The sequence below is a fragment of the Engraulis encrasicolus genome, chromosome 9 (genome assembly GCF_034702125.1).
Source record: "Engraulis encrasicolus isolate BLACKSEA-1 chromosome 9, IST_EnEncr_1.0, whole genome shotgun sequence".
NCBI classification, from domain to species: Eukaryota; Metazoa; Chordata; class Actinopteri; order Clupeiformes; family Engraulidae; genus Engraulis; species Engraulis encrasicolus.
Window position 1 is genome coordinate 29300273 of NC_085865.1, and position 27117 is coordinate 29327389.

General features: G+C 43.5%; 2 protein-coding genes and 1 long non-coding RNA gene across 3 annotated transcripts; 1 reads left to right on the top strand and 2 right to left on the bottom strand.

Moving 5' to 3' along the window:
* Positions 1-470: 470 nt before the first annotated feature.
* LOC134455253 (metalloreductase STEAP2-like) lies at positions 471-26744 on the bottom strand. Its single transcript, XM_063206275.1, has 6 exons — positions 26391-26744; positions 7260-7496; positions 3775-4041; positions 2911-3171; positions 2268-2432; positions 471-776 (listed from the first exon to the last, which is right to left on the bottom strand). The coding sequence occupies exons 1-6, from the start codon at positions 26742-26744 to the stop codon at positions 471-473; spliced, it is 1590 nt and encodes a 529-aa protein (XP_063062345.1).
* Positions 9933-11971, bottom strand: LOC134455670 (coiled-coil domain-containing protein 102A-like). Its single transcript, XM_063206887.1, has 3 exons — positions 11148-11971; positions 10821-10889; positions 9933-10498 (listed from the first exon to the last, which is right to left on the bottom strand). Exons 1-3 carry the CDS (start codon positions 11814-11816, stop codon positions 10121-10123), a joined length of 1116 nt encoding a protein of 371 aa, XP_063062957.1. The 5' UTR covers positions 11817-11971; the 3' UTR covers positions 9933-10120.
* Positions 20417-21003, top strand: LOC134455673 (uncharacterized). Its single transcript, XR_010036143.1, has 3 exons — positions 20417-20513; positions 20600-20675; positions 20760-21003. It is a non-coding gene; the product is annotated as an uncharacterized LOC134455673 (long non-coding RNA).
* Positions 26745-27117: the final 373 nt, after the last annotated feature.

Sequence of the window (27117 nt, forward strand, 5' to 3'; positions counted from 1 at the left end):
ATAGGGCAAATGAAAGCAAGTTGTTTGGAATATGTGGCACTGGATTGTATGTATAACTGATGAATCCAGGTTGGCCATCACTGTTGTTAATGTGCCATAATGATGCAGACAGCGGTCCTGTCCGAAACGCTATATGATGGTGACGCGCTTAGACAACAGCTGATTGGCCAATTGGCCGCAGACCAACAGTGGTGGGGGGAGGTCCCGACGTCCTTGATTAGCCTGCCAAACGCGGCAAATGCATCTTGCGGGCGAGGCAGGGCTTCAATGCTACATGACGGTGACCCATTCAGGTTTGGACAGTGCTAGGAACGGTGTTGGTGGTAGTGATATTAGTAGTGGTGGTGATCCGGCGGAAAAATTCTCACGATGACCCATTAAGGTGATAGGGTAGGTATGATTGAAGTGGTGGCGGGGTTGGTTCAAGCCAAACACCCTTCAGAATGGGACACAGTGATAATGGTCAGAGGCTACATGATGGTGACGCGCTCGGGCGATAGCTGATTGGCTGAGCCACGCAGCAGCAACGGCGGATGGTGGAGGTCCCGGTGTCCCTGGTCGGCTTGCCAGCCGCGGCGTATGCGGTGCAGCTTGCGGGCGAGGCAGGGCATCAGGAGCAGCACCTTGCCCAGCACCACCGTGACGGGCAGCACCAGTGCCACCACGAAGCTGGGCGGCAGGTAGAAGCGGTACGACTCCTCCTCGAACGCCCGGCGCCAGCCGAACAGCAGCCCGTGGAAGGTGGCGATCAACAGGGCAATGTATCCCAGCGTGGACTAACAGCCAAAAAGAAAAGCACAATATCACATTATCACTGCATATAAGGGAATGTCCCTCTTTAGCCACCTTTAAGATGGAGTATAAAAAGTGGCTTCGAGCCCAACAAACATGTTCACACTGATGGTCTGAGCCTCTACACAGTGTACACGCACACACGCACACACACACTCGCATAACACATGGCCCTATTTTGGGACCTTTTTCTTTTCTCTTTTCCTTTTATTTACATGCATGCTTTTTGCTTCTGTAGTGGGTTTTATTTCTTTTGTTACTAACAGTCTGTTTTGATATTGGATGAATGTTTGGGATTTTAAATTCTATTGCTTGTAAACATCTAGCCTGCCTATTTTGGACACCAGATGGAAATTAGCCCTTGGGCTACAATCTGGCATATTTACATATATGTACACGTATGTGTTCATTAATGTGCAATGTCCTGAAGAAATAAAGTAAAGTAATTAAAAAAAAAATACAAACAAGTCCAACAGCCGGACAAAAATGCATCCGTCTATGCAGAGGGGCCCTGTGAGCTCAGGCCAAAAACTCTGCCGCCTTGTGGACACAGGAGGAAATTACAATTTAAAGAATGCGTTTCAGACGGACAGACCGACGGACGGACATACCCTCTTATAGAGATGCTAGGACGCATCTAAAAAAATCTGTGAACTCTAGTCGAAACAGCAGTATCTGAAAGAGCAGCACGTGAAACAGCAATCAGCAGGGCAATGACTGCCAACATCCAAGGAAAAGAAACCACAGTATTGGAAAATATCAGTGTCACTACAATATCTGATGTATGTTTTCCACAGAGTGGATGAACACCCAAACTGCACAGTATATTAAAACATTAATAGCATAACAATACAAAACAGTATACTACATACTGTCATACAGTAGAGTGTGAAATGTGGCAAGCAGTATAGCGATGAATGGACTATCACCCAACACCGGTGGACCGACATAATGTATTAAAGAATTAACAATGCAGCAACCCCAATAATAGACCAGCAAAATGTATCACTGCTTACTGTAAATGACAGTGCTATTGCAATTCGATTAGATTATGAACGTTTACGGCACTGACACCTATAGCAAACACTTTTACTGAACTGAGTAATCACATTTTACACAGCTTGCATTATCACAGTGTTGTATTGCAATCATTAGTCTCCCAGCTCTTAAAGACACAATGATTAAAGTGAAAGCACAAATAGTCATAAAGCAACCACTGGTATACAAGTACACATCGCACACAAAACAGACAATAGATGTTGACTTGTAAACATATAATGTACTTGAAGACATTCAAACTTTGTAAAATGTGCTCAAGTTATATTGATGGCCCACGTTATAGGTAAAGGTGCGCACACTCCGTTTACATAAATTCACGGTGTAATAAATTGAGGTCACTCAATCAAGTACATTGAATGAGTTATGTATGCTAATATGCTATACAAATCGTATTGCTATTGCTATTGCTAGCTCACCTGAATGAAGCTGAACTCCCTCCAGTTGAGGGCGGAGCTGACAGAGGGGATGGAGGTGACGGCCAGCAGGGACAGCAGGCCCAGGCTCATGATGCCGAAGGACACGTACATCTCCACACGCCACACCTCCTCCTCGTTCCACGAGTCCTCGATGTTGGCATGGACCTGGTTATATAGATATACAAAGAAACATAAACAGATAACTTGTTGTAGGAGTGTTGGTCTGGACCCGAATGCGCATACAGACACAAGTTGGCACACGTGTAACACACACACACAGGCACGGCACACACGTACGTATGCACAGACACACACGCACGCATATATGCACACACACACATGCACCAAGGGCGGCGGAATGAGTTTTAAAGTGGTGGTTGTGCATTCTTTTTCTTTATTTCTTAAAAAGATTACTGCTGCTGCATTCCACTCATTTGTCTAAAATAAAAGTTGAGAAAGCCTACCCAAAGCCCATCACTGCATGCCCCTTTCCGGCACCTATGGCACACATGCACACGCACGCACGCACGCACGCACGCACGCACGCCACGCACGCACGCACGCACGCACGCACGCACACAGACACACACAACACAAAAGACCTCCCTCTTGACAAAAAGACACTCTCCTCCCCCATGCCCACCTGCTGATAGGCCATGTTCATCTGCAGGTACCTCTCGGACTTCCGGAGCGGCAGGCAGAGGCTGTAGAGTGTGTGCACGGCCCCCAGGAAGAAGCTGAGCAGCCCCAGCTGCTTGCGGCAGGCCAGCCAGCCCTCCAGCCAGCCGGGGAAGCGACGGTACTTGGTCCCATAGCCCAGCTGGTGCAGCGCGGCCAACTGGCCCGCCAGGTACACCAGCGCCAGCAGAGTGATGGCTACGCAGGGCACGGTGTGGTTGACCACCTAAGGGACCACAATGGAAATAAGTCTTCAGACTTTTTTGTGTATATTGCATCACATTACATTATACTTAGCTGACGCTTTCATTCATTAAAATCGACTCACAGTTATTATTTTTCAGGGTATTGGTTACAGTCCCTGGAGCAATGTGGGGTTAGCTTGCCTTGCTCAAGGACACTTCAGCCATGGTTGAAGATGTAGGGAGAGGTCAGGGGGAATTCGAACCTGCAACCCCTAGATTGAAAGACCAACTCTCTAACCACTAGGCCACGGCTGCCACATAGGTATATCCCTGTTATTCCTTGTAATGTATGGTTATTGTTGCTATACAACAGTGTTTCCCAACCTTTTTTGTGTCATGTACCCCCTAAGCCTTTTCGTTGTGCCATGAGTACCCTCTAACTCATGTTTTACATCACTTTTTCTATTGCAGTGTGACTATGCTCCATACATTTGCTAAAATTATTTTTTTTCCAAGTACCCCCTGCAGTGTGCTCGCGTACCCCTAGTGGTACACGTACCCCTGGTTGGGAAACACTGCTATACAACGTTTTTTTTTCACATCTAATAGACTAAATAAAATCATTCAATCATTCATTCATCCACCTCCACAGGGATCTTGTAGAAGAGGCTCAGGCCGCTCTTCAGGTAGGGGTGCAGGATGTCCCGCACGAAGGCGTAGGCGAAGAAGAAGATGGAGAGGGCCACGGCGGAGAGGACGGGCCCGCGCCAGGCGGGGAAGAGGCGCAGCGGGAGGTGCTCGATGTCCCGCGACGAGGAGAGGGTGCCCATGTCCACGGGGCTGAAGCCCATCTGGCGGGAGAGCTCCATGACTTGCTGACGCGCGGCCAGGGAGTTGCTGCAGATGTAGATCTGGTGGAAGGGACACCATGGTTAGGCCAAAGCACAACACACATAATAGTAGTACTTGTACCATAAAATGAGTATTTTTATTCATCTCAAGGGAAATTATGATATAGTATAATGTACACATGCACGCACACAGTGGCAGGGCAGTTTCATGACCTGCTGACGCGCGGCTAGAGAGTTACTGCAGATGTAGACCTGGGATACAACACACACACACACGCATGCACGCACGCACGCACACACACACACACACACACACACACACACACACACACACACACACACACACACACACACACACATGCACGCACGCACGCACACACACACACGCCACTACTGTACACACACACCATTACAGACACACACACACACACACATCAGTATGTACAGTACGTGCACAAAAACACAAACCACCAAGGACTTGCTTTAGGTGCCGACCCCGAATACGAACACACACACACACCCACACAGCCACAAGCACACAGGCAGCAGACACACACACACAGATTAAAATTTCCTTTGCAATCTCCACAAATGCTGTGAATCAAAGCTCTCTTAGGGGGTGCAGTACTTAAGGACTTATAAAGATGTGACACGTAAGCCTTCCAGAGCCAAGCTGCTTCTTGCCAGAGATTTTCAAAAAAAGAAGAAGAAGAAAAAAGGAAAAGCAAAGTTCTCCCACTCCTTCCTCCGTCCTTACTTTTCTCAGCCAAGTCTACCACCTGCTGTTTCATGACTTGACGGACAGACGGGAGGACCAATCCTTTGGCTCTGAGCTTGTCAGACGTGACAAGTCGCATCTGGCTTTCAACTCGCCGATTAGAATGTTTTTGCCAGTCAGCCCACAGTGACTCTTCAAAGAGCTCCACTTACTTGACAGAGAAATCTATCATGCAATGTAGTACAGTACGGTTTGAAAAGTCGCTGAAGTCACTACTGACTTTTTTGTTATTCCAAAGTGCTTTTTGATGGTTCATTCAGTAAGGGGTTATGTATTCCTTTACGTATACATAAATGTGCAGTATTTACAACACTTTGGAGAGTCAAATTCCTCAAGGTGATTTACACATTGTACTCTGGAAATGATACACGGCTGAAAAAGTACAATTAACACTATTTTTGAGTGGAACCAAATGTGATCTGATTTAAACTCTTTATGAGGTATATTTACATTGATATTTACTGTGTACATGTGGCTCTGTCCAAAATGTCCCTAGTGCACAATGTAGGGAACAAAAAGATTTGACTCATATCCTCTTAACTATTTGCCTGGCTCTTGCTCGACTCGTAGTCCCACACAGCTTTGTGAGCTCCACTACAAGGTCTGGGAGCATACAAATAATGGTAGCATTTATTGGTTCAATACAGTATCAACAAATTCCTTCAAAAACGTTTTCTGTTGATCTCTAAAGCGTCAAGATAGTTTGTAATATGTCCTGTGACTCCTCAATGTGAGCTGCCATTGATATTGAAGCAATACATGCTCTGTTTATTTTTTGACTAAAGAAATGGAATTCTGCTACATGCTCCCAGACCTCCATAATAATAATTATAATAATAACTTGGTTTTATATAGCGCCTTTCAAGTAACCCAAGGTCGCTTTACAAAAGGGAGAATGGGCAGGGGAATAGAGGGAGAGGAGAGGAGGGAGTAGGTGGGGTTGGGGGGCAGGGTGGTTAAGGACCATAGGCCTCAGTGAATAAGTGTGATTTCAGGTGCTTCTTGAACGTAGTCAGTGTGGGGGCTTGGTAGATATGGAGAGATAGACTGTTCCAAAGTGTGGGGGCAGCAACACAGAAGGCTCTGTCACCAAAAGTCCCTAGCCTGGAACAGGGGATGACAAGCGGTTCCTTGCCAGAGGACCTCAGGGACCTTGGTTGGGAGGGATGCTGGATGAGATCAGAGAGGTACTGGGGAGCAAGAGCATTGAGGGATTTGTATGTAAGGAGTAAGATTTTGTAGGTGATGCGTGACTTCCATGTGTGCTGACCACCACTAGGGGGCTCTAGAGTTACACACACACAGAGGTCTGGCAGGAACCAGGACACTTAACTATGACATAATGAAGACAAAAAAGCAGACATAAGCTAATGCAATGTGCACTGTGAACCACAAAAATCAGCCCCATGCTCTGGAATCAGTAGGTATTTGTTCCCTTGCACTGAACCACCTTAACATCACATCCATTCCACCTTAACTGGGTTGTCCCCATTGAACACTTAAAGAAGGCTCAGACTTAAACATTTGGGTGAGGCAATTATAGGCACATAAAAATAGACACCTCATCAATTGCCTTCCATTCATTTCAGTTGGCCTAAAAAGCCTTAAAAACAAATGCTGTACGAATTTTGCAGTGCATATTTCTCCAACATAATGTGGTGTCTCCTCAGTTAGTCTCCGTCTGGTCCTGACAGATAGGTTTCCAGTGGAAACATACAGCTTGCATGACACAAGTTTAGGTATGTTTATCATATGTGTGAATGCGTGGATGCAATCTTGGGTGTGTTGTCACTTTTTTTTTACTTTCAACATTATGTGAAGGATAATGAACTAAAATGTTCTAGAAAGAAATAGAAATAGAAATAGAAATAGAAGTTGTTACAACATTCTTATGCCACTGCTACTGGCATTGCACAATTACTCAATTGTGATTGGTAGTCATGATAAAATTGAGGTCAGTGATGATGATCAGTCCTGGCCATATTTAATCAGACATGACGTGAGGTTATTCCTTGAGGTCTGCAATGTCAGTTGTGTGATGGTGGTTTGGTTATGGCACAGGGGAACATGGAGCAAATAAAGCCAGAGTGTGAAATACATAGTAGCCTACCTTCAAAAACATGTTAAATTACATTACACTTAGCTGACGCTTTCATTTATTCAAAGCGACTTACAGCTATTATTTGTCAGGGTTTGTCAGGGTGTTGGTTACAGTCCCTGGAGCAATGTGGGGTTAGGTGCCTTGCTCAAGGGCACTTCAGCCATGGATGGCGATGTAGGGAGAGGTCAGGGGGGAATCGAACCTGCAACCCCTACGTAGATTGAAAGACCAACTCTCTGACCACTAGGCCAAATCAACATGCTCTGAAGCCTACAATATCAGGGGAAAGACTGTGATGAATATGGATATCGGAATACACAATTACTGTACTACTCTCTACTACTGTCACCAAACTGCATGTTCTTCACTCAGGGGAATAATAACATATCCCACTCTTACCAAGCTGCACGTATCCCTCTGTACCGACTGCATGGCCCACGCAGACACCACGTTGAAGCCCTTCACCACAAAGGACTCTGGGAAGAGGGAGGCTAGGTACTCTGCGTTAGACTCGGGGTACTGGTCCCGGCGGCGGTTGTTGCTGACGTCCACCAACACCTTGCCGGCTAGCAGATGCTTCAGGCCCCAAAGCGAGGCGTAGTGCTCACGGCGGATAGCCAGGAAGATGAGAGATGCCTAGAGATAAGATTTAAGATATGGTTAGATAAGACCCTCCTTGTGAAAAATAAACTGCAACAGCAGGTTTTTTGTCAGGATTGCAGGGTTAGTTTTTGGGTCCAAATCACTGCGTTCACTGCACTAATATGGCAGTATTCACTCTTTTTTCCTAGGGGGATAAGATAAGATAAGAAAAGAAAAGATAAGATCACAGTTTTCTGTTGTTGCTGGTAAGCAATTCCCACCATGTCACACTGGTATTGTCAGAAACTGTGGATGTGAAATCATAAATGAATTTGTCCAACATTATTGTCCCATCATTTCATTTTTGGATTCCATCCTAAAATGAAAAGGAATGTGTTGTCAGGAAATAAATGTGCACAATTTTGAATAATGTGTACGGCATTTTTTTTCACCAATTTATCTTTTTTACGCTGGGATCAAGTCTTTGTTGTCTCTTTGAAAGAGAAATAGTCTTGGGTGATGGATGTGCATAAAAATTAGCAAAATATGCTCACACATTAGACAAGAAATAAGAAATGTAGACAAGAAACGTGTATGAATACATAGACAGATAGGAAACATTTAAATGTAGATTTTGTCTGAACAAGACACATATAAACAAACAGTATACCCTAGCTTGCATGAATGCAAACACGGTAAATGACGCACGCACGCACGCACACACACAAACACACACACACACACACACACACACACACACACACACACACACACACACACACACACACACACACACACACACACACACACACACACACACAAATTGATATTGCACACACAACCCTTGACATTGCACTTTTAACAGAAAAAGCAAGGGAACAAATGATATCACATACACAACCCTTGTTATTGCTCCTAGGCGTATTCATTTAATCATTTGGAATGGAAAACTTAATATGATGCATTACTATTTATTCCACTTGCTAAAATGAAATATTGGAAACAGTACAGTAATATAAGAAGCTTATTTGCCGAACAAATTAGCAGGCATACTGTAGGAAGGTGCAGGGCTGTTGCTAGCAATTTGGGAGCCCTGGGCAAAAAGCCTCTGTGGTGCCAGCTCAGGCATCCTTTTTCAATAATTTATTTAAAAGGTACGTCTACACATTATACACAAACACACATTGAAACACGAATGCAAAAAGAGTGATATTTTTACACACGCAAATCATGACTCACTAGGGGTGCTGGAGCCCCCAAAACATCCCTACTTTAGTACAGTTGTAGTAGGCTACATTGTATGCAATGTGTGTGTGTTATGTATGTGTTGCAAAAGAAGAAGAAGAAAAAAACATTAATAAATCCATAATTCTTGCATTTGTTGTCTACAGAAACTCTCAGAGCCACCGGTGCTTATCAGTAGGTTTGCATGGTTCACACCAGACCATATCACAAATGAGATATTGTCTGGAGACTGCCTACTGAATTTCTCATAGGGGAGGTGTGGTGTATGATTGCCAACGACCATTTATTGGCCATACACATACTGTAGCCCACAGCCAATCATGTCAGTTGTATTCAAAAAGTGCAAGATTCCATTTATTGAGTAATAGGCATCATCTCCTTTCCACCCCTCTACGCCCTTGGATTGGCTCCCCACCTCAGGCTAGTGCTTTGGGACGGTCATCCATGTTGCCTTTCAGATCTGAACAGTTGTGCAAAGCAGCATGTGATTTCCCACACTATCAGTAGATTGTGTGGTGTTCTACATGTATTGGTAGGAATAAGGTAGGCCCTTCAGTATAAAGACCCTGGCTTGACTACCAGCCTCTCTCTCTCTGGATTTCTCTCACTGCCTCTTTCATTCTCTATCCATCACTCGCTCAGTTTCCCTCTGCCTGTTAAATCAATTCTGTTCAGCAAAGCATTTTTTACATGATTGAAATGGACAAAACATTTGTATGTGAAACTAAAACAAAAATGGCATCAGTTATTTAAAGGGATACTGTGCAGGAAATGGTCAAAAAAGGTACTGCAACTATGCTGCTCATTGAAACTGGGCTTCCTATTGCCAAATTTGATCTTTTACATGGAAGTTTACTAAGTAATAAACAAATATTTTCTGGTATGGTCCAAGTACAGTAATTTTTGCAGCTAAAAATGGCTATTTTTTGAAATCCAAAATGGCGGACCATGGACAAGATCCCCCTTTTCATGTGTGAAAAGTGCAATTTTTCCAGTCATGATGAATACTTGGAATTTGATGGTTGTGGTAAGTATTCATGAAAATGGTAACATTACTGAATGGGCAGCATGAAGTCTGGAAATAAACAACTAAAATTCTCAACACAGTGTACCTTTAACAGTATATCAGTTAACCACCTTTCTGGACAGTGTGTGTGTGTGTGTGCTTGTATGCTTGTGTGTGTGTGTATGTGGACATCAATATTGTATCATTGTCTCAGAACATACAACTGGCACAAGTCCATGTGGAATTTAGTGTGTTTTATTTTGGAAAAATGTCCTGATGTGAAGCTAATCTGTTAAAAGTCATTGAATACAATAATAAAAAAATAAACTATGAGTCCAATATAAATCCAGTAAAAGCCAAGTCCGATAAATCCAATAAGTCCAAATCCGTAAATGCCTGCCCACTATATGTCCACTGGGAGTGACCATCAGAAGGGTGGTGGACGCAAGTAGGTCACTTGGGAGTATGGTTTCATCGCGCTGGGCAGAGCCTGGGTCAGCAGGTCCCGGCACTCCAGCCGTCCACCAGCGTGGCACTGGGGCATGATGAAGGTGGTCACCAGCATCAGGAAGAAGTAGATGGTGAACCAGAAGCCCAGACTGAAGCTGATCCCATTGATGAGAGTTGGAATCCCGTATCCATCCAGAGCTGACATGCTGAAGCCTTTCAGGACAGCTGGCATGCGGAAGCTGTTTAGGAAAGCTGGCATGCGGAAGCTGTTCAGGAGGGCTGGCAAGCGGACGGCATTCAGGAGAGCTGGCCTTCTGCAATAGTGACCATCATCCACCACTGATCCATCAGGGACCTGTGAACAGGAGTTACAAAACCCCAGGTTACCACCAGTCAATACACCTCCTCAATCAAGAGAGTACATAACATCTGCCACATGATGCAAACACTCTGAAATAGCTGTGGATGACCCCTCGCATTAGTGTCAGGCAGGACTGACCAGCACGGTATAGGCCTAATCTATGTGGTAATTTTCATTTCTGAAACTGGACTGACAGCTCTAACGATTGTGATTAACCCATTGGTTCTGAATTGCATTAGCTTCACATTTAAATAAATAAATAAATAGTATCATTTTTTTTTAAAGTTTATAATTTTTTATTTTATTTTGAACTTACACTTTCAGAAGCCACAGGTTTCTCAGGTGTAGCCTCGTGGACTGGGTCCGTCAAAGGTGCTGCAGGAGCCTAAAAATAAACAGGCACAGCTGTCACTATCAACCATAGCATATCTGACTTGCCAAACTTGTCAATACCGCCGACAGTAAGTTGGATTAAAACCAGAGCCAGCCTATTGTGAGCACAGGCAGGTTGATCAGATAATGAATTAGTAAAGAACTCGAATGTGTGCAGGCAAACCCGCCCGGATTATGGATAACACAGTTCAACATTTCTGAATCACTTCATTAGATTTCAGGTTAAATGTTTGAGAACATTTTTACTTACAATTTCGGAGGCCACGGGTGTTGCCTCTTCACGGCGCATGGCTTCTTCCAATTCCTCATACAAGGTACGAGGCTTTTGGACAGGTGCTTGGTATTTCTCCGTTGCGCTCTTCATCTCAAGCTCCAGTTCAGCCTTTCTCTCGGTCAGCGAGTCGATGTGCTCTGAGTACTCATGGACGGCCGAGATCAGCTCCTGAGTAGCAGCATTTTTCCGCTCCATCAACTCGTCCTGCTGAAGAAGACACCATTCTCCCAGCTCCATCTCGCGCTCAAGGCCATTCTTGAGGCGACGGAGAGACGTGATGTCCTCTTTATCAGCCTGACGGTCCCTCCTGAGCGCTGACATGTCCCCCTGCAGAGACTCCAGCTTGTCGTGGAGGTCAGAATTCTTCTGCTGAAGGTCTTCTACTCGGGTTTGCATTTGTTCGCGCGTTTTTGAGCTTTCCTCCATATCCAAACGCCACTGGCGCAGCTCCTCGCGCTTACACCTGATCGCATTCACCCTTGGTGTCAACTTCTTGATTTCCAATTGTAGGTTGGTGTTGGCATGACGGATGCAGGTGGAGTTTCGCTCGTTCGATGCGAGGGTCTTTTCCAGTTTGGCGCTTTCCCTCTCCAGCCTTTGGATGGTTTGCTGGAGAGAAGCCACCAAGCTCTGCCCATATGACATGGCGTGAGATTGGTGAACTCGATCTTTGTTGAGCGTATTCGATGAATTTGATCAGTTTAGAAATAGCAGTTCTCTCAGACTTAGTGTATCGTAGCTGTTCAATGTAGCAAGTGCCAAAGTCTCAAGATACGCGGTCTTTTATACCGCCAAGCACATTGTGACGCACCATTAGAATGAACAACAAATCAAAACAAATGTCAACATTCCAAAAGCGTCCTCCGTCATGATTTCTATAGCTACTGTTAAGGAAAAAATCTTTATTATTGAGACATTTCAGTAGGCCTATCGCTATTCCTACACTTCTCCGACTACATGAATATAGCACAGCTTGGAATATCAGTATAATACAATAGGCATAGAATACGATAAGCCTTACCATCTAATAATAATAATAATAATAATAATAATAATAATAATAATAATAATAATAATAGGCTTATCTATCTATCTATCTATCTATCTATCTATCTATCTATCTATCTATCTATCTATCTATCTATCTATCTATCTATGACAATGCCTTAGTTTGCCTTAGATTAGGTACAAAAAAATGAAAACTTGATAATTTTGCCCTTTGTTTTCCAAAACCAGAATAAAGTAGCCTAGGCCTACATAAAGTAATAAGAAAAAAATGGAGGTTCTTGGTGTGCAGTGTTAATTGAGACTGTTCAGCTGAACAATTCAAATGTCAGGGCAACAAATTGCTAGCCTGGCGACGCCATCCTATGTACTCCACCCAAAGATTTTGGCTGTTTGACGGAGTCAACAGGCTCTCGCCCAGGCTAACCAATTGCCACCGTCCCTGTTGCATACCATCCCCCACAGCAGCATCCTTGCACTTCAGGCATCACTGTCTGTCTGTGTGTGTCTGTTTGTCTGTCTGTTTGTCTATTTAGGTATTCCCCAAAGACTTTGTAGCTATGGCCGCCAAATTGTCAACTAACACCTTCAAACAAAAAACGAGAAAAAAAGTATTGCAAATTTTCCAAGATTGATTTTAAAAATCTTGTAGAAACTGCTTTTAGGGGTGAGGTAATTTAATTTCTCTAAAATGGGAACTCCTCACTCACCTTGAAGGTGCTCTGTGTAATATTTTTAGCAGTTTATTTCTAGAATTCATGCTGCCCATTCACAAATGTTACCTTTTCCACAAGTAATTAGAACCATCATTTTCTAAGTATTCATTTTGACTGTGAAAATTCCATTTTTGATACATGAAAAGGGGGATCTTCTCCATGGTCCGCCATTTTGCATCTCCAGAAATAGACATTTTTAGCTGCAAAACTTACTGTACTTTGGTCATACTGCAACATATTATTTTATTATTTGGTAAATATTCATGAAATGATCAAATTAGGCAATAGGCAGCACAGTTTCAATGAGCAGCAATACCTACTCTGGCCACCATCCTACACAGTGCACCTTTGAGTAAGAAATGTTATTTGAGAGACAGGCACAGCTTTCAGTCTGTCTGTACATGTCTATGTCGTTCTGGGGTGCATTTCTGGACAGCACTGTTACTAAGTTAGCAACTTACTCAGTGGCGTGCACTGGCATTTTGGGGGGCAGGTGCTGGGGGTGGGGGAGACGGGGCGTGGAACTTCTGGCTGCCTTACTAGGCTATATAGGGATAATATTGAGGCATTATTATCACACGCTTTTAATCTTCAAGCATCATGTCAACAAAGGCCACAATACGTAAATAAGAAGTTTCAAAAAGGGCACTTATTGTCCAGGAGGGCAAATTGGCAGGTGCTTTAGCATCATCTCGTCCCTATCTGTGCACGCCTATACTTACTTGTTTGTGATGCTTCCCATTGACAATCTACTAAGTTGCTAACTGGTTAGCATTCATGCTTTTGAGAAATCTATTCCTGATTTTTTTTTAATACTTTCTCAACTCACATACTAGTCCAGGAGCCCAGGGGGGTCTACCTAGTTGGGAAGGTTACCAATTTTTATGGGTACTATGATGTCTGGCATGGTCCCCAGATAGAGGAACAGCACGTCTGCCGGGTTCCCTCGGGTGGGTGTGGCCAGGGGGGCTGTAAAACTGGCACCCCAAAAATGGGCTAGATCAGTTGGTGAGGTTACCACTTAGAACCTGTTGTAAATTGTTCATCATAGTCCCCTGATAGAGAAATGACCACTGCCAGACATTTTTAGTGGTGGGTTACCCCCGGCAGACGCTCCCGTATGATGATACCCCAAAAAATGGGCTAGATCAGTTGGTGAGGTTACCACTTGGAACCTGTTGTAAATTGTTTGTCATGGTCCCCTGATTGAGGAATGGCCACTGCCAGACGTTTTTGATGGTGGGCGGGGCTTGCCAGACATCGTTAACTGGGGGGTAAAAAATGGGCTAGATCAGTTGGTGAGGTTACCACTTGAAATCTCTTGTAAATTGTTCATCATAGTCCCCTGATAGAGAAATGACCACTGCCAGACATTTTCAGTGGTGGGGGACCCCCGGCAGACGCCCCCGTATGATGACATCCCCAATATAGGCTATGTCATTCACATAAGGTTTGAACCAGACATGGTACAAAAAGACAAATGAGACCACTTTGTTTTAGATAATTTCAACGTGGAGAAATGATTGGAAGGGTCAATATGTTCATAGCAACATGTTTTGGGTACTTTTTTAGGACAAAATGACTTTAATTTAACAGATATCACAATTCCGGACAGGAATCAGTGTTTAGGCTTTCAAAAACAATGCAAAGACGACGTGTTTCTGACTTAAAAAGTGCATTTTGTAGGATGGTGGCCAGAATATTTCACTCATTTTTACAAAATAATGAACCAATATTTACTATTATGACCAAAGTGCAGTAAGTTTTGCAGCTAAAAATGTCCATTTCAAAATGGCAGGCAATTGAGAAGTTCCCCCTTTGCATGTGTGAAAAGTGCAATTTTCCCAGCCATAATGAATACTTAGAATTTCATGGTGGTGGTTAATATTCATAAAAAGGTAATATTTTTAATGGGCAGTATGAATTCTGGGAAATAAACAACCAAATAAATTATACAATGCACCTATAAGCAATTCATGGACAAAATAGGCTGACATTGAAGGCCTGTGATTTATATTAAGAAATTGCACTATGTGCACTACTGCACCACTGTATGTTAACAGCTATTTGAAATTTCAGTTCTGAATATTTAGATAATATTCAGGTAAATTGGGCCACTTTTTTTGCATATAAGCGAATGGCCCAAAGTGGCCCAATTTACCCGAATTCCCCAACATAGACGACAGGACTGACATTAACTGACAGACATTAAAGTGCAAGACAGGACCAGTAACAGTATTCAAGTATTGAGAAATAATTAAGTGATGAACAAATAACTAGAGCTATGTCAATGTGGTGGCCAGGGCCGGTTTTTAGCATAGGCCGGCTAGGCGGTCGCCTAGAGCGCCATGTGAAGAAGGGGCGCCGAAATGGCGCTCTCCTATGCGTAATTTTGCGATATGAAGTTTTTTTATGAAGTCGCAATCAACAAAGAGTGGCGAAAGCGCTCCTCACGGCAAAGCGCCCCTCAGCCAATAGTAATATCTCTTCCAACTGTCTCTGGGAAGTCTGTGAACCAATAAACAGACAGTTCTGAGAAAGGGGGCGGGACGAGTGACAGCGTGCGGTCTATTTTGAATTTGGAGACTCACTCGAGAGACAGAGGGGGCAAGCACAAACAGTAGTGCTGCTCTGCTGGATGGAGATTATTATGTTCTCATTAAACCACTCATTGCATGATGCAGGAGTTTCAGAGGGTGTTTTGGAACTATGTGATTTAATCAGCAACCGTTTGTGATTATGGAAAGCCTAATAGTTATGAGGTTACTATTTGGAATTAGAGAGAAAAAGAGCTTTGTTTTTGATCAGAGAAATCGCTAGTTAGCATGCTAACAGTAGCCAATATGCCAAGCAATGGAATCCAGTAAAGTAGCTGTTAGTAGCCTACTCACTACTCACTAACACCCACCTGATATCATAATACTTGCTTAGGTTGACAAGCAATGTAAAGTAAGACTGGTGCAATGTTTAAAACAATTTTAGCTGCCATATCTCCTTCCATCCACATGAATTACCTGCTTGTTGTAAGCTTAAAAAAAACATTAATTTCCAGACCAGAATGACATAGCCTACATTAATCATGTAACAGAACCATGCACAGCAGACAAGTGAGGCTATTTACTATATTTTGTATATTATGAAATTCAATAGCGTGACAGCTCTTCTCCTTTCTCTCACCCTGTCCCTCCAAACACATAGATAGCCCCCTTCTCATTCTCCTACTCACAAATGCACCACTATTTCCAGTCCAGAAATGAAATTGGTTTGGAAGACAGCACAAATGTGTAGCTTATTAAAATTGTTATGCTGCCATGCTTTGTGATGCTGTAGATAGTGTAGATCAATGCAGACCTCCTTGGTAGGCTTATTGTCTACACATGCATTTTACATGCAAATGTACTGTATCACTCTCCTGGCATTTCAATTTCACGTTACAATTCAAACACATTGATAACCTCCCTCTCATCTGGGGTTGGGGGCCCCACCACCATCACATCCAACACACCACACAGTGAAGCTACTTTCATGCGACTCAATCTGATGTGTTGGTCGCCTGTCAAAAAGAACCATAAATCCATTTGATGAAAAACGGTTATTGTTCTTGATGCTATTTAGTTAAGCTTACTAAGGATATTAGTCTTGTGTTCTGTGAGGTATAAGAAATATTTTTTTTTCTTTCAAAGGGTGGGGGGGGGCGCCAGAAATCAAACTCGCCTAGGGCACCAAATAAGCCAGAACCGGCCCTGGTGGGGGTGTAGCAATGGTGTGTTGCATGTTACAGGGCCCAGGCAGTTATTGTGAGATACTGCAGGTAAAGGTGCAGTCACATTGTGTGTGCGTGTGTGTGTGTGTGTGTGTGTGTGTGTGTGTGTGTGTGTGTGTGTGTGTGTGTGTGTGTGTGTGTGTGTGTGTGTGTGTGTGTGTGTGTTTTGCAGGGCCCAAGGCAGTTCTTGTGAGGTATGCAGGTAAAGCTGCAGTCACATAGTACAGTTCCATAGGTATAGCTGTGTATGTAGGCCTATCTGTGCAAACAAATAATATATCCTTAAGTACACAACAAAATTCATGTCAAACTACAGCAGCCATAAATACATACTATAATAAAATAATACAAATAATACAAATAATAAAAGTAGTAAATATATCTTGGAGAACAGAGTGGGTTTCGTGCACATAGCAAACAGTGCAAAGACTTGATGCAGTTGTTTTAGGGGGGTGATCTGTGTTCTGGGTCAATCCCATTTCTACACTGCTGTTGTATCCCGCTGCTGGATTGTAAACTCTCCTATGGCCTCCTCCATGTCCCTTGGTGTACTGGCATGTCTCCTGGCATCCCATCCATGCTGTGGACTCTGGTAGGGGACCCAGCAAACTTACTTGCCACAGAGCACATTATGGGCCAACTTGAATGAGTGGCACTAGCTGAACAAATGTTCATGATGGATGGGAGATGAAATTGCCCACTCAACTTTACCCAGGAAGCAGTGGCATTGGTGGTCTTAATCAATGATGAAGGGTTGTTCCAGCAGATGTCCTCCCTAGGAATGTTGTGTAATTCACTCTCTATACACCAGTAACAAAGTCAGTGATGGGTGCTGTGTGGATGGTCAGTGACCCAGCTTGCACATTCTGTACATGAAATATACTATTATGGTGTTGAATGCTGAATTGAAGTATATGCCCAGCATCCTCACATATCAAAGCATTCTCTCATATTACTCATTTTGTCCAGGTAAGGGCTGGGTGGATGGCAGAAATCGCCTCCTCTGTGGAACATTTGACTGAGAATATACAATATCAACAAGAAGAGGCCCTGGGTGGGTGGATGAATTTGTTATTGGATTGGATGTCTGACACACACACTCACACGCCAATGGAACTGCACATGTGCATGCTATACCTCACAGCAACAGCTGCTGTGTATGCCTGCTGCTGTGTATGCCTATGTTAAGTATTTTGATTCTAAATCTTCAGAGCTGCTGGAAAGTGGGAATTTCAAATTGCTGTTAACATACAATGGTGCAGTAGTGCATGTACTGTAGTAGTGCAATTTCTTAGTACCATTCGCAGGCCTTCAAAATCGGCGCAATTTGTCCACAAATTGCTTTAAGGTGCTCTGTGGAATATTTAAGTATCTAAGTATTCATTATGACTGGGAAAACTGCACTTTTCATCCATGAAAAGGTGGATCTTCTCCATTGTCTGCATTTTTTTATTTTCTTTTTAGCTGCAGAACTTGCTGTACTTTGGTCATAACAGTAAATATTGATTTATTATTTTGTACATTTTAATTAAATATGCTGGCCACCATTCTTTTAAATCAGAAACATGTCATGTTTGCATTGATTTTGAAAGCCTGCCCACTGGTTCCTATCCGGATTTAAATTGAAGTCATTTTTGTCCTAAAAAGTACCCAAAACATGTTTCTATGAACATATTGACCCTTCCAATCATTTCTCCACGTTGGAATTATCTAAAAAAGTGGTCTCATTTGTCTTTTTGTACCATGTCTGGTTCAAACCTTATGTGAATGACATAGCCTATATTGGGGATGTCATCATACGGGGGCGTCTGCCGGGGGTCCCCCACCACTGAAAATGTCTGGCAGTGGTCATTTCTCTATCAGGGGACTATGATGAACAATTTACAAGAGATTTCAAGTGGTAACCTCACCAACTGATCTAGCCCATTTTTTACCCCCCAGTTAACGATGTCTGGCAAGCCCCGCCCACCATCAAAAACGTCTGGCAGTGGCCATTCCTCAATCAGGGGACCATGACAAACAATTTACAACAGGTTCCAAGTGGTAACCTCACCAACTGATCTAGCCCATTTTTTGGGGTATCATCATACGGGGGCGTCTGCCGGGGGTAACCCACCACTAAAAATGTCTGGCAGTGGTCATTTCTCTATCAGGGGACTATGATGAACAATTTACAACAGGTTCCAAGTGGTAACCTCACCAACTGATCTAGCCCATTTTTTGGGTGCCAGTTTTACCCCCCTCTTGCCACAACCACCAGAGGGAACTCGGCAGACGTGCTGTTCCTCTATCTGGGGACCAGGGGCGGTTTTAGGAAATCTGAGGCCCTGGGCAAGAAACAATTCCGAGGCCCCTTTTAAATTATTAATTAATAATCGATGATGTATGCAGGCAGTGGCGTAACAACGGAACCCATATGCATGATTATCTAGGTGGGCCCCATATTCAATCAATATAGGCTATAGCACATTATCCTGTCATTCAGTGTGCTAAAGAGTAGGCTAAAGAAAGAGAAGAGAGAAAAATATATTGCTAAAGAGATAGTAGATAACTATCACCAAAGGCAGATGAAAACAAAGCTGTTTTTAATTTCTTTTGAAATCACTGTTGGGGCAGGTCTTATTTGGACATCTAGCTGGCCCCAGCAGGCAGCATAATGATGCCATTTCACCCTATCTGGATTTGACCCTAGACACTACCAGAGAAGACCTAAGGCATCTAAGGATGATATTGCTCTAGCACATCCACAATAGCCAATAGTTAGGGCCCAAGGCATTTAATGACTTAAAGACTATCAGGACTGCTTTAAACTCAATTCTCAAAACAAAACAAAAAACCCTCACGGGTAGCCAGTGAAATGACCAAATACTTGAGTGTTGTGATCTCTTTTGCTATTTAGAATTCTAGCAGCAACATGTGGATAAGTTTCACCTGCCTGAGTGACTTTTGGGGAATGCCTGTAAGGGCAGGCTATTAAAATAGCCAACTCTGCAGGTAATAAAAGCAGAGATTAATTTCCCCCTAAGGTGACAAATGATTTAGTTGTGCTGATGAGCATTCAGCCTGCTACACGTGAGAAATAGCCAGGATAGACCCACACTCGTTCCATGAATGGGCAAAGAAGATAGAATGAGACAATTCGCGGTAGAGGGTTGATTACAAAAGAAAACTTTTTAGAAAATGATGATGCGCCCCTTGAACGAAAACATAGCTCACAGCACATGAAAACACAGTCACGAGTCGACACACCACGGTGCACCATAACGCACACTGCACTCTTGAGCCAGTGAACACCCAATACAGAGGAAACGGTGGCTGAAGTAGAAACTATTGTGTTTCAGAAACCGAAATTAGGCAACAAACGAGAAACAACAGGCACCTTGCGCCAACTGCGCGTGCACACATCTGTTGAATAGTTGACAAGTCCCCTCTCTAGTTCTAACTAATGACGCTCACAACTCTGAAGTGACCCAGCTTGCTTCGTGACGCGATATAACAGCTAGACTACAATAGCCAAACTTCCGTCATGCTAATGTAGCATAATGAGACATGTCCCTTTAATTCCCAACAGCACTCTGCTGTGACATAGCTCACCATGTGACTGATAGGCACCAATGGGCAGCATTCAGTGTTTTCTTTAAAAGAAGGGTAACCGGTAACCTTGGAGGTGGCAGCTTTTACTGTTTTGGGCAACCTTGCCAGTTTCCTTTCTCCATGCTCGGGCGTCAAGGCCCAGACGGATCTGCACTTATGGGAAATTGGTAGTCCTGTGTAGTGTCTTTTGTGAAGCTGCTTGGAGTGTGGCTGCTAGCTGGTTTAGCCAGACTGCTGGTGATGCTACTTGTACAGCCTACGTTGGTATGTAGCCTACTGCCCTGACTTTCCCTACATCTGATTGTCCATTTGGCATGTGTGTGTCTAAATTGCTGCTGTTACCTTGCCAGGTTGGGCTCGGGTGTTGTGCCCTTTTCACTGCTGCTGCTACAGGGTAGCTCTAGCCTCCATGTCTCTCCGGTCACGGTATGTCGCCTTCCACCATTTCCTACTGATCATGATTTGTGTGTGATGTCTGTTATTCATGTGTTTGATAACCTCTGTGTGCAGGTGACCGGATGATCCAGTGAGTGACTGTCATCTGGGTGGGCTGCTGTTTGTGGTTGAGTTTCGGACCAATTATGTGTGGATGATGTGTGAATGAGTGATTACACCTGATATTGAGTGTTGTTCATGAGCGTTTGAGTGCCCCGGTAACGCCAGCATTCTGGTTAGCGGTGTGAGCGTATGATGGGCTAATTGCTATATATTTTATTTCTTTTGTTTCTTTTCTTTTAAGTGTCTTTGGTGTACACACGGTAACCTGATCCGCCACTAAGTAACCCCAGGACCTCCTAGCTTTCTTTGCTCAATGTGTGCTGTGCTTCATAGTAGCCTAGGCCTTTTAGAGTTGAATACAAGTGTGACTATACTCTCCCTGCATGCTTATTTTTCACTAGAAGTGTTTGCTGTGTGCAACTGTCTTGCCGTGCTTAGCTAGAGGGTTGGGGGTATAGGCATTTACTGGCTCAGGTGTATTTGTGTTGGCCTCATGTGATTTTGTATATATATTAAAGATTTTGTAAGAACCATTTTGTATTATTAAAAGAAAAGCACATGTCTCCCCTGACATCCTGTCTCCGTGTCTTAAAAACGAACCTGTGAGTCTTCATTTAAAAATGTGCTAGTGGGTTAGCTCAATTTTCCAGAGGGACTGTGGCGCCCTCTGGTGGCGTAGTCGGTAATTACATTGATAAACCTAAAAAATCAACCTCTATTTGCCACCCGGTTACACTAACCAGAAATAAATGCAGCAAACTGACATGGAGCCGACATTAGAGCTATCAACTTTTGACTATAGTTACACGGAATGACAACAATGCGTGAAGTATGACATGGTACGATATCAAAATTGTGCTGCGGCGGACATAATGATTGAAAGGAATAAACCCCTACCGTGCCTTCTTTGTAGCTTCTGTACAACATATCTTCTGTCTGAATATCCATTATGTTCATGCTAGCACTGGCGATTGAAGTGACTTGGTCATTATTATACTATTCTGTCTTTGAATTAGAGGAGCGCGGAGCACTAAGTAACGCAGGGCAATTTGTAACACTGAGTTTTTATCAAGATGCACAAATCATGTTCTGCCCACTTCCATTAAACAAGGTCAAGAAGGCATGCTACAACATAGGCAAATGACTGAGTTTTCACTGACAACCATGACTTAATGTGGCTTATTATTAAGAAAGGACAAGCTCCCACGCGTCAGGGCCGAATCAGCTCTCTGGGGCAGGCTGACATTCGAAATAACGGTAGAACGTTGCCGATGCGCTCTCTCCAAACAGCCAATAAGACTATTAGGCTACTACCGGTATAATGTATCCCAGAATTCAAGGTCGCAATGTACAAAAATAAATCATAAATATCGTTCTTTTATGGTCTCCATTTCTATTTGAAACATTTATTTGTATAATTCTATCACCCATGTGACCTACAGTTGCTAAAGTAGCCTACTATTAATTTTCTTGTGGCATAATGTTGAGTTCAAATTTAAGTCCCACCGTCGTGCTGAAGTGTACCGCTGGCTATATATATAACCTGCTTTCAATATGCATACCTATGTTAAATATATTTAGCGAGAGTCTGCACCTTGTTACACATTCTAAATGGTTTGATGTATGACGCGCAGGAACCGCTACTCTGCATAAGGGGCCCCGTGCTGTAATGTAGGGCCCCAAAAACTTGAATGTTCTCCCCACTTAAAGTTAATGTTATGGGGACGACGGGGTCCCTGAAAGTACGGGGCCCCGGGCAATTGCCCGACCTTGCCCAGTGGTAGAACCGCCCCTGCTGGGGACCATGCCAGACATCATAGTACCCATAAAAATTGGTAACCTTCCCAACTAGGTAGACCCCCCTGGGCTCCTGGACTATACCTCTATAGCACACAAAGCTGAGGAAAACAACATTCAACCGCTGGTCATCGATGGGGCCTGTGTGGAGAGGGGCTCTGATTTCCGCTTCCTGGGCGTGCATCTGAGGGACGACCTTATCTGGAACACCAACAACACTGCCACCATCAAGACGGCACAGCAGAGACTGTACTTCATTTGGGTCTTATGGGCTAACCATCTCCCCCAAAGTCTACTGGTGGCTCCATAGAGAGCATCCTGACATACTGTCTATGTGTGTGGTATTCCAGCTGCACAGCAGCGGACAGGAGAGCTCTTCAGAGGCTGGTCAGCACAGCTCAGAAGATCATCAGCTGTCCCCTGCCCTCTTTAGAGGAGTTGCTCTCCTGTCGCCGTCTGAAGAAAGCCAAGCAAATCATCAGAGACCCCCATCATCCTGGACATAAATTGACCTGCTACCATCAGGCAGGCGTTACAGGGCTCTGGGTACAAAAACGAACAGGCTAAAAGTAGGCATGGTACGGTTTGCGTTGCAAACCGAGACCGTACGGTTTGCATGTCACGGAACGGGGTAGTGGGCAACCGCACGGTGCCCACGGTTTCAAAAATAAAATAAAATAGAGTGACCACCGGCGGACGACGCTATTAAAATCCTACTACTTTTACAAGCATAAAACACAAAGACTACGTAGGATATTGAGTGTGGAAAGACTGATTTCTATCAGCCAACTGAAAGACATAATGTAACAGCATGTGCCAGCTGACTAGGCTACAGTAGAATTCTAGCCTATAAGCAAGTGCAGGTCGGTCAGCAGCGTCACCGTCTCCCCCCTCTCTCTCCACGTTAGCGCAAGTGACTGTTCCCAGCCTTTATGCTGACCATTTTAAATTAAATGAACATGAATTTACAAAAAATGACAGATTAGCAGAACAAAGTAGACTATGACTTACGTTACAGTAGCCTAGTGTAGGCTATATCCACGTGGCATTGAATGGGGATTTCGGACGGCAAAATGCGCGATAATTGAACATATCCATCAGATTCACTGTGCTGTCCTTAACTGCAATCAACTGTAGGCCTAATTATATGTAGCTAGTTATTCTGATGGACGGAAGGGGATGTTGTGCTGTTGCCTAGTTAAAGTGGTAGTTCGCTATTATAGACATTAAGCCTTGTTTGTGTGACTTCTGGGGTGAAGTAGAGATGTTCTCATCACAATTTTGACATTTGGTGCTGAACGGAGCATTTGGGTATTCAAGACTGCAGCCCCCCCACCTTTACATTGACTCCAATGAAGCACTCAAGCAATCGATCATAAAATGTTATTAAACTTTCGTTTGCAGACACATGAAACTCACCGAGTGGTCAGAGGTGGGCAGCGATACGTTGGCTCGAAAATCACCGCGAAATACGCTTCCAGAGAAGATATATTCATTATTGTCCGTCTTCATTGATTGTATTGGTTTGACTAGTATTACTCCGCGCGACTGGAAATGGGGGTGCGTTTGTTTACGTTACTATCTATGGTTTGTATGCAAGCTGTAGTTTTTGTAGCCAGTCCCGCTCAAAGATAGCCGTTCTACCTCGCTCCTTGATGTCTACATAAACAACACACTATCGCTACCTACTGGCTGGATGTCTACTGCCATTCAACGGCGTCTGGGGAAAAATAGGTCCGCCAAATGCTAAACAACAGTTAGAAGGCATATTTCGCTGCAATTTTCGGGTCAATTTATCGCTGTCTACCACTGACCACACGGTGAGTTCCATGTCTTCTCAAACAAAAGTTTAATGCCATTTTATAATCGATTGCTTGAGTGCTCTATTGGAGTCAATGTAAAGGTGGGGGGGCTGCAGTCTTGGATACCCAAATGCTCCGTTCAGCACCAAATGTCAAAATTGTGATGAGAACATCTCTACTTCACCCCAGAAGTCACACAAACAGGGCTTAATGTCTAAAATAGCGAACTACCACTTTAACATTCAGGTTTAACACTATAACCAAAATAAAATTTGACTGTTTTAAAAGGCTCAGCTTCACAGGAGTTTTGTGAAACATTCTTGTGCATAGGCCTACACTTCTAAAAAACGATCTTTTTAAATTATTTGTTACCTTAACTTTCACATTTGAACATGACTTAACCCTATCACTTGTTCACTTAAAATTGAATTTGACTTCTGATTTTACTTCTATGCTTCTCACGGCCGGCAGTTTCATGATAGGAAGCAACTGATTCATAAGCGCAAAACTCGCAGAAAGCGGTATCAAAATAAAAGTCCAATTCGTTCTCAGTGTGTCATTAACCAAAATAGTCATACTGCACTGACTTAATGGTCCCATTGTCTACAGGAGTGTAGCTGTTTTATCTTTACATGTCAAATGTGTTATAGTATGTAATGTTTGAATATTTCTCAACTTAAAAGTTAGGACTTAGGCTAGTTCTCCCTTTTTGTGAAAAAAAATGGAAGCATGTTAAAATCATTATCTTTCCTCTTTCAGTTGGGTTAAATGAAGTCAAATTCAACATACCCATGATAAGCTTACATTTTCATTCAAATTTTTATATAATACATTTTATTAAAAAAAAAAAAAAAAAAACAGAACCGTACAAAACCGAAAACCGTGACCTTGAAACCGTGATATGGACCGAACCGTGACATTTGTGAACCGTACCACCCCTAGCTAAAAGACAGTTTTTATCCAAAAGCTATCTGCACACTTAATTTTGCACAGCTGACTTCTATATATATATATATATATAGTTTTTTTTATTTGTTGATTTTTAAACACCGTGAGTATCTGCACTTTACCAATTCCGTTGTACCAGTACAATGACAATAAAGTTTCATTCATTTATTCATTCATTCATTCATTCATTCATTCATTCATTCATTCATTCATACATACAGCGTAACGCAGTCAAGATCAAGTCAGACCAGACTCAGTCTCCAAGACCAAATCCCTAACCATTTGGCCACAGCTCCCAACTACCCTTCATTACGGTACACCCAATCAAGACAACCTTCTGTGCAAAATACACCACACTTCATATTACAATTTATAACACAATCAAAATTGAATCCACCTTCACATCCTTTGACACACAACCTCCTTAGATATTAAACACCATCAGAATGAAGGTTAACATCTTTATCATGGCGTCCCTCTGATGTAGCACGTTCAGTATATGCAAAAAGTACTCTGCCCACAGTCACACAGTCAACTGATTTTGTACAACACCCTTGACATTGCACCAATATTGAATCTATAACATTATTATATACAATATATTGCACAATCACACATGTACACTCATCCCAGCAAAGACTCAGTCATGACAACAAATGCTCTTGTACACCACCCCTTGCACCAATATAGTACCTGTAACATTATTAAATATGGTCAAGCTACAGTATATTATATACAATCAAACTAACCTTCTCCAAGGTGCCCTTGTGGTGTGTCAGATCCACCACGTGTGAAAAGTGCTCTCTCACCATATGGCATAGGGTGCCGCCTACCTAACACATACAGTAGGCATACCCAGGGCCGCTGACAGCTTTGGTCGGGCCCGGCACAAAGTCATCTGAAAGGGCCTCCCCACCCAATACATTCAATGTAATGGGGACCCAATTCTGGGCCACATCTCATTCTAGGCCCTGGACAACTGACCCTGTTGTCCCCCCCTTGTCGGCTTCCCTGGACATATTGCACTTATATTACACATATATAATTATAATGCCATATACAGTATATGTATACATACGTGTCCAATGTATTATACCTTCTCCACGGCGTCCTCATGATGTGTCACGTCCACCACGTGTGGGAAATGCTCCGCCGCCCTCTTGGGGTAGCGGCTGCCCACCACCACCCCGAACCCGCTCCGCAGCAGCCGCAGCGTCAGGCTCTTGGCGAAGTCCCCCGAGCCGATGATGCCCACCGTGCTGCCGGCTGCCATGAAAGCCACCCCTGCTGCTGCTGCTGCCGCCGTTGTCGCCGTCGCAGATGCCATGATGGATGCCGGTGCCAGCCTAGCGGAGCAGTCCCTGGTGGTGGTGGCAGTGGTGGGGCCCATCTTGGTCACACCGTTGGGCAGGTAGGTGGCACTGCCAGCCGACATGCAGATGGAGTCCATTCTCACTCACTTACTCACTCAGGCAAGCTGCTGCTGCTGCTGCTGGGCCCACATCACATTCTAACTCTGGGAACACACGACACAAATAAACAAACAAACAATCAAACAAACAAACAAATAACAGCTGACTATGCTGCAGGGATGAAAGCAAGAAATAATTGTGTGGCTGAAATGGCCAAACACATTTCAAAAGTTATTAGGAGAGCCTACCAGAACTGATTACCTAAATCTTTTTATGTCTGTTGTCCCATGTCTGATGTCATCCCCACGCCTGAAATCTTTCAGCTCTGAATACAGTCAGACAAGTCAAAAGAGCCCGATGTATGGAATTTATACAGTGGAATAATGAGAATCACTTAATGTATTCTGAAAT

Bases quoted from the DNA above. Each gene is read 5' to 3' on its own strand.
- LOC134455670 (XM_063206887.1), bottom strand. From the start codon at position 11,816: ATGTCATATGGGCAGAGCTTGGTGGCTTCTCTCCAGCAAACCATCCAA. The intron at 10,890-11,147 runs GTAAGTAAAAAT...GTTTATTTTTAG, and splicing joins CACCCGTGGCCTCCGAAATT to GCTCCTGCAGCACCTTTGAC. The intron at 10,499-10,820 runs GTAAGTTCAAAA...TCCTGTTCACAG, and splicing joins AACCTGTGGCTTCTGAAAGT to GTCCCTGATGGATCAGTGGT.
- LOC134455253 (XM_063206275.1), bottom strand. From the start codon at position 26,744: ATGGACTCCATCTGCATGTCGGCTGGCAGTGCCACCTACCTGCCCAAC. The intron at 3,172-3,774 runs GTGGATGAATGA...GTGGTCCCTTAG, and splicing joins TCTACAAGATCCCTGTGGAG to GTGGTCAACCACACCGTGCC. The intron at 2,433-2,910 runs GTGGGCATGGGG...CTATATAACCAG, and splicing joins TGAACATGGCCTATCAGCAG to GTCCATGCCAACATCGAGGA.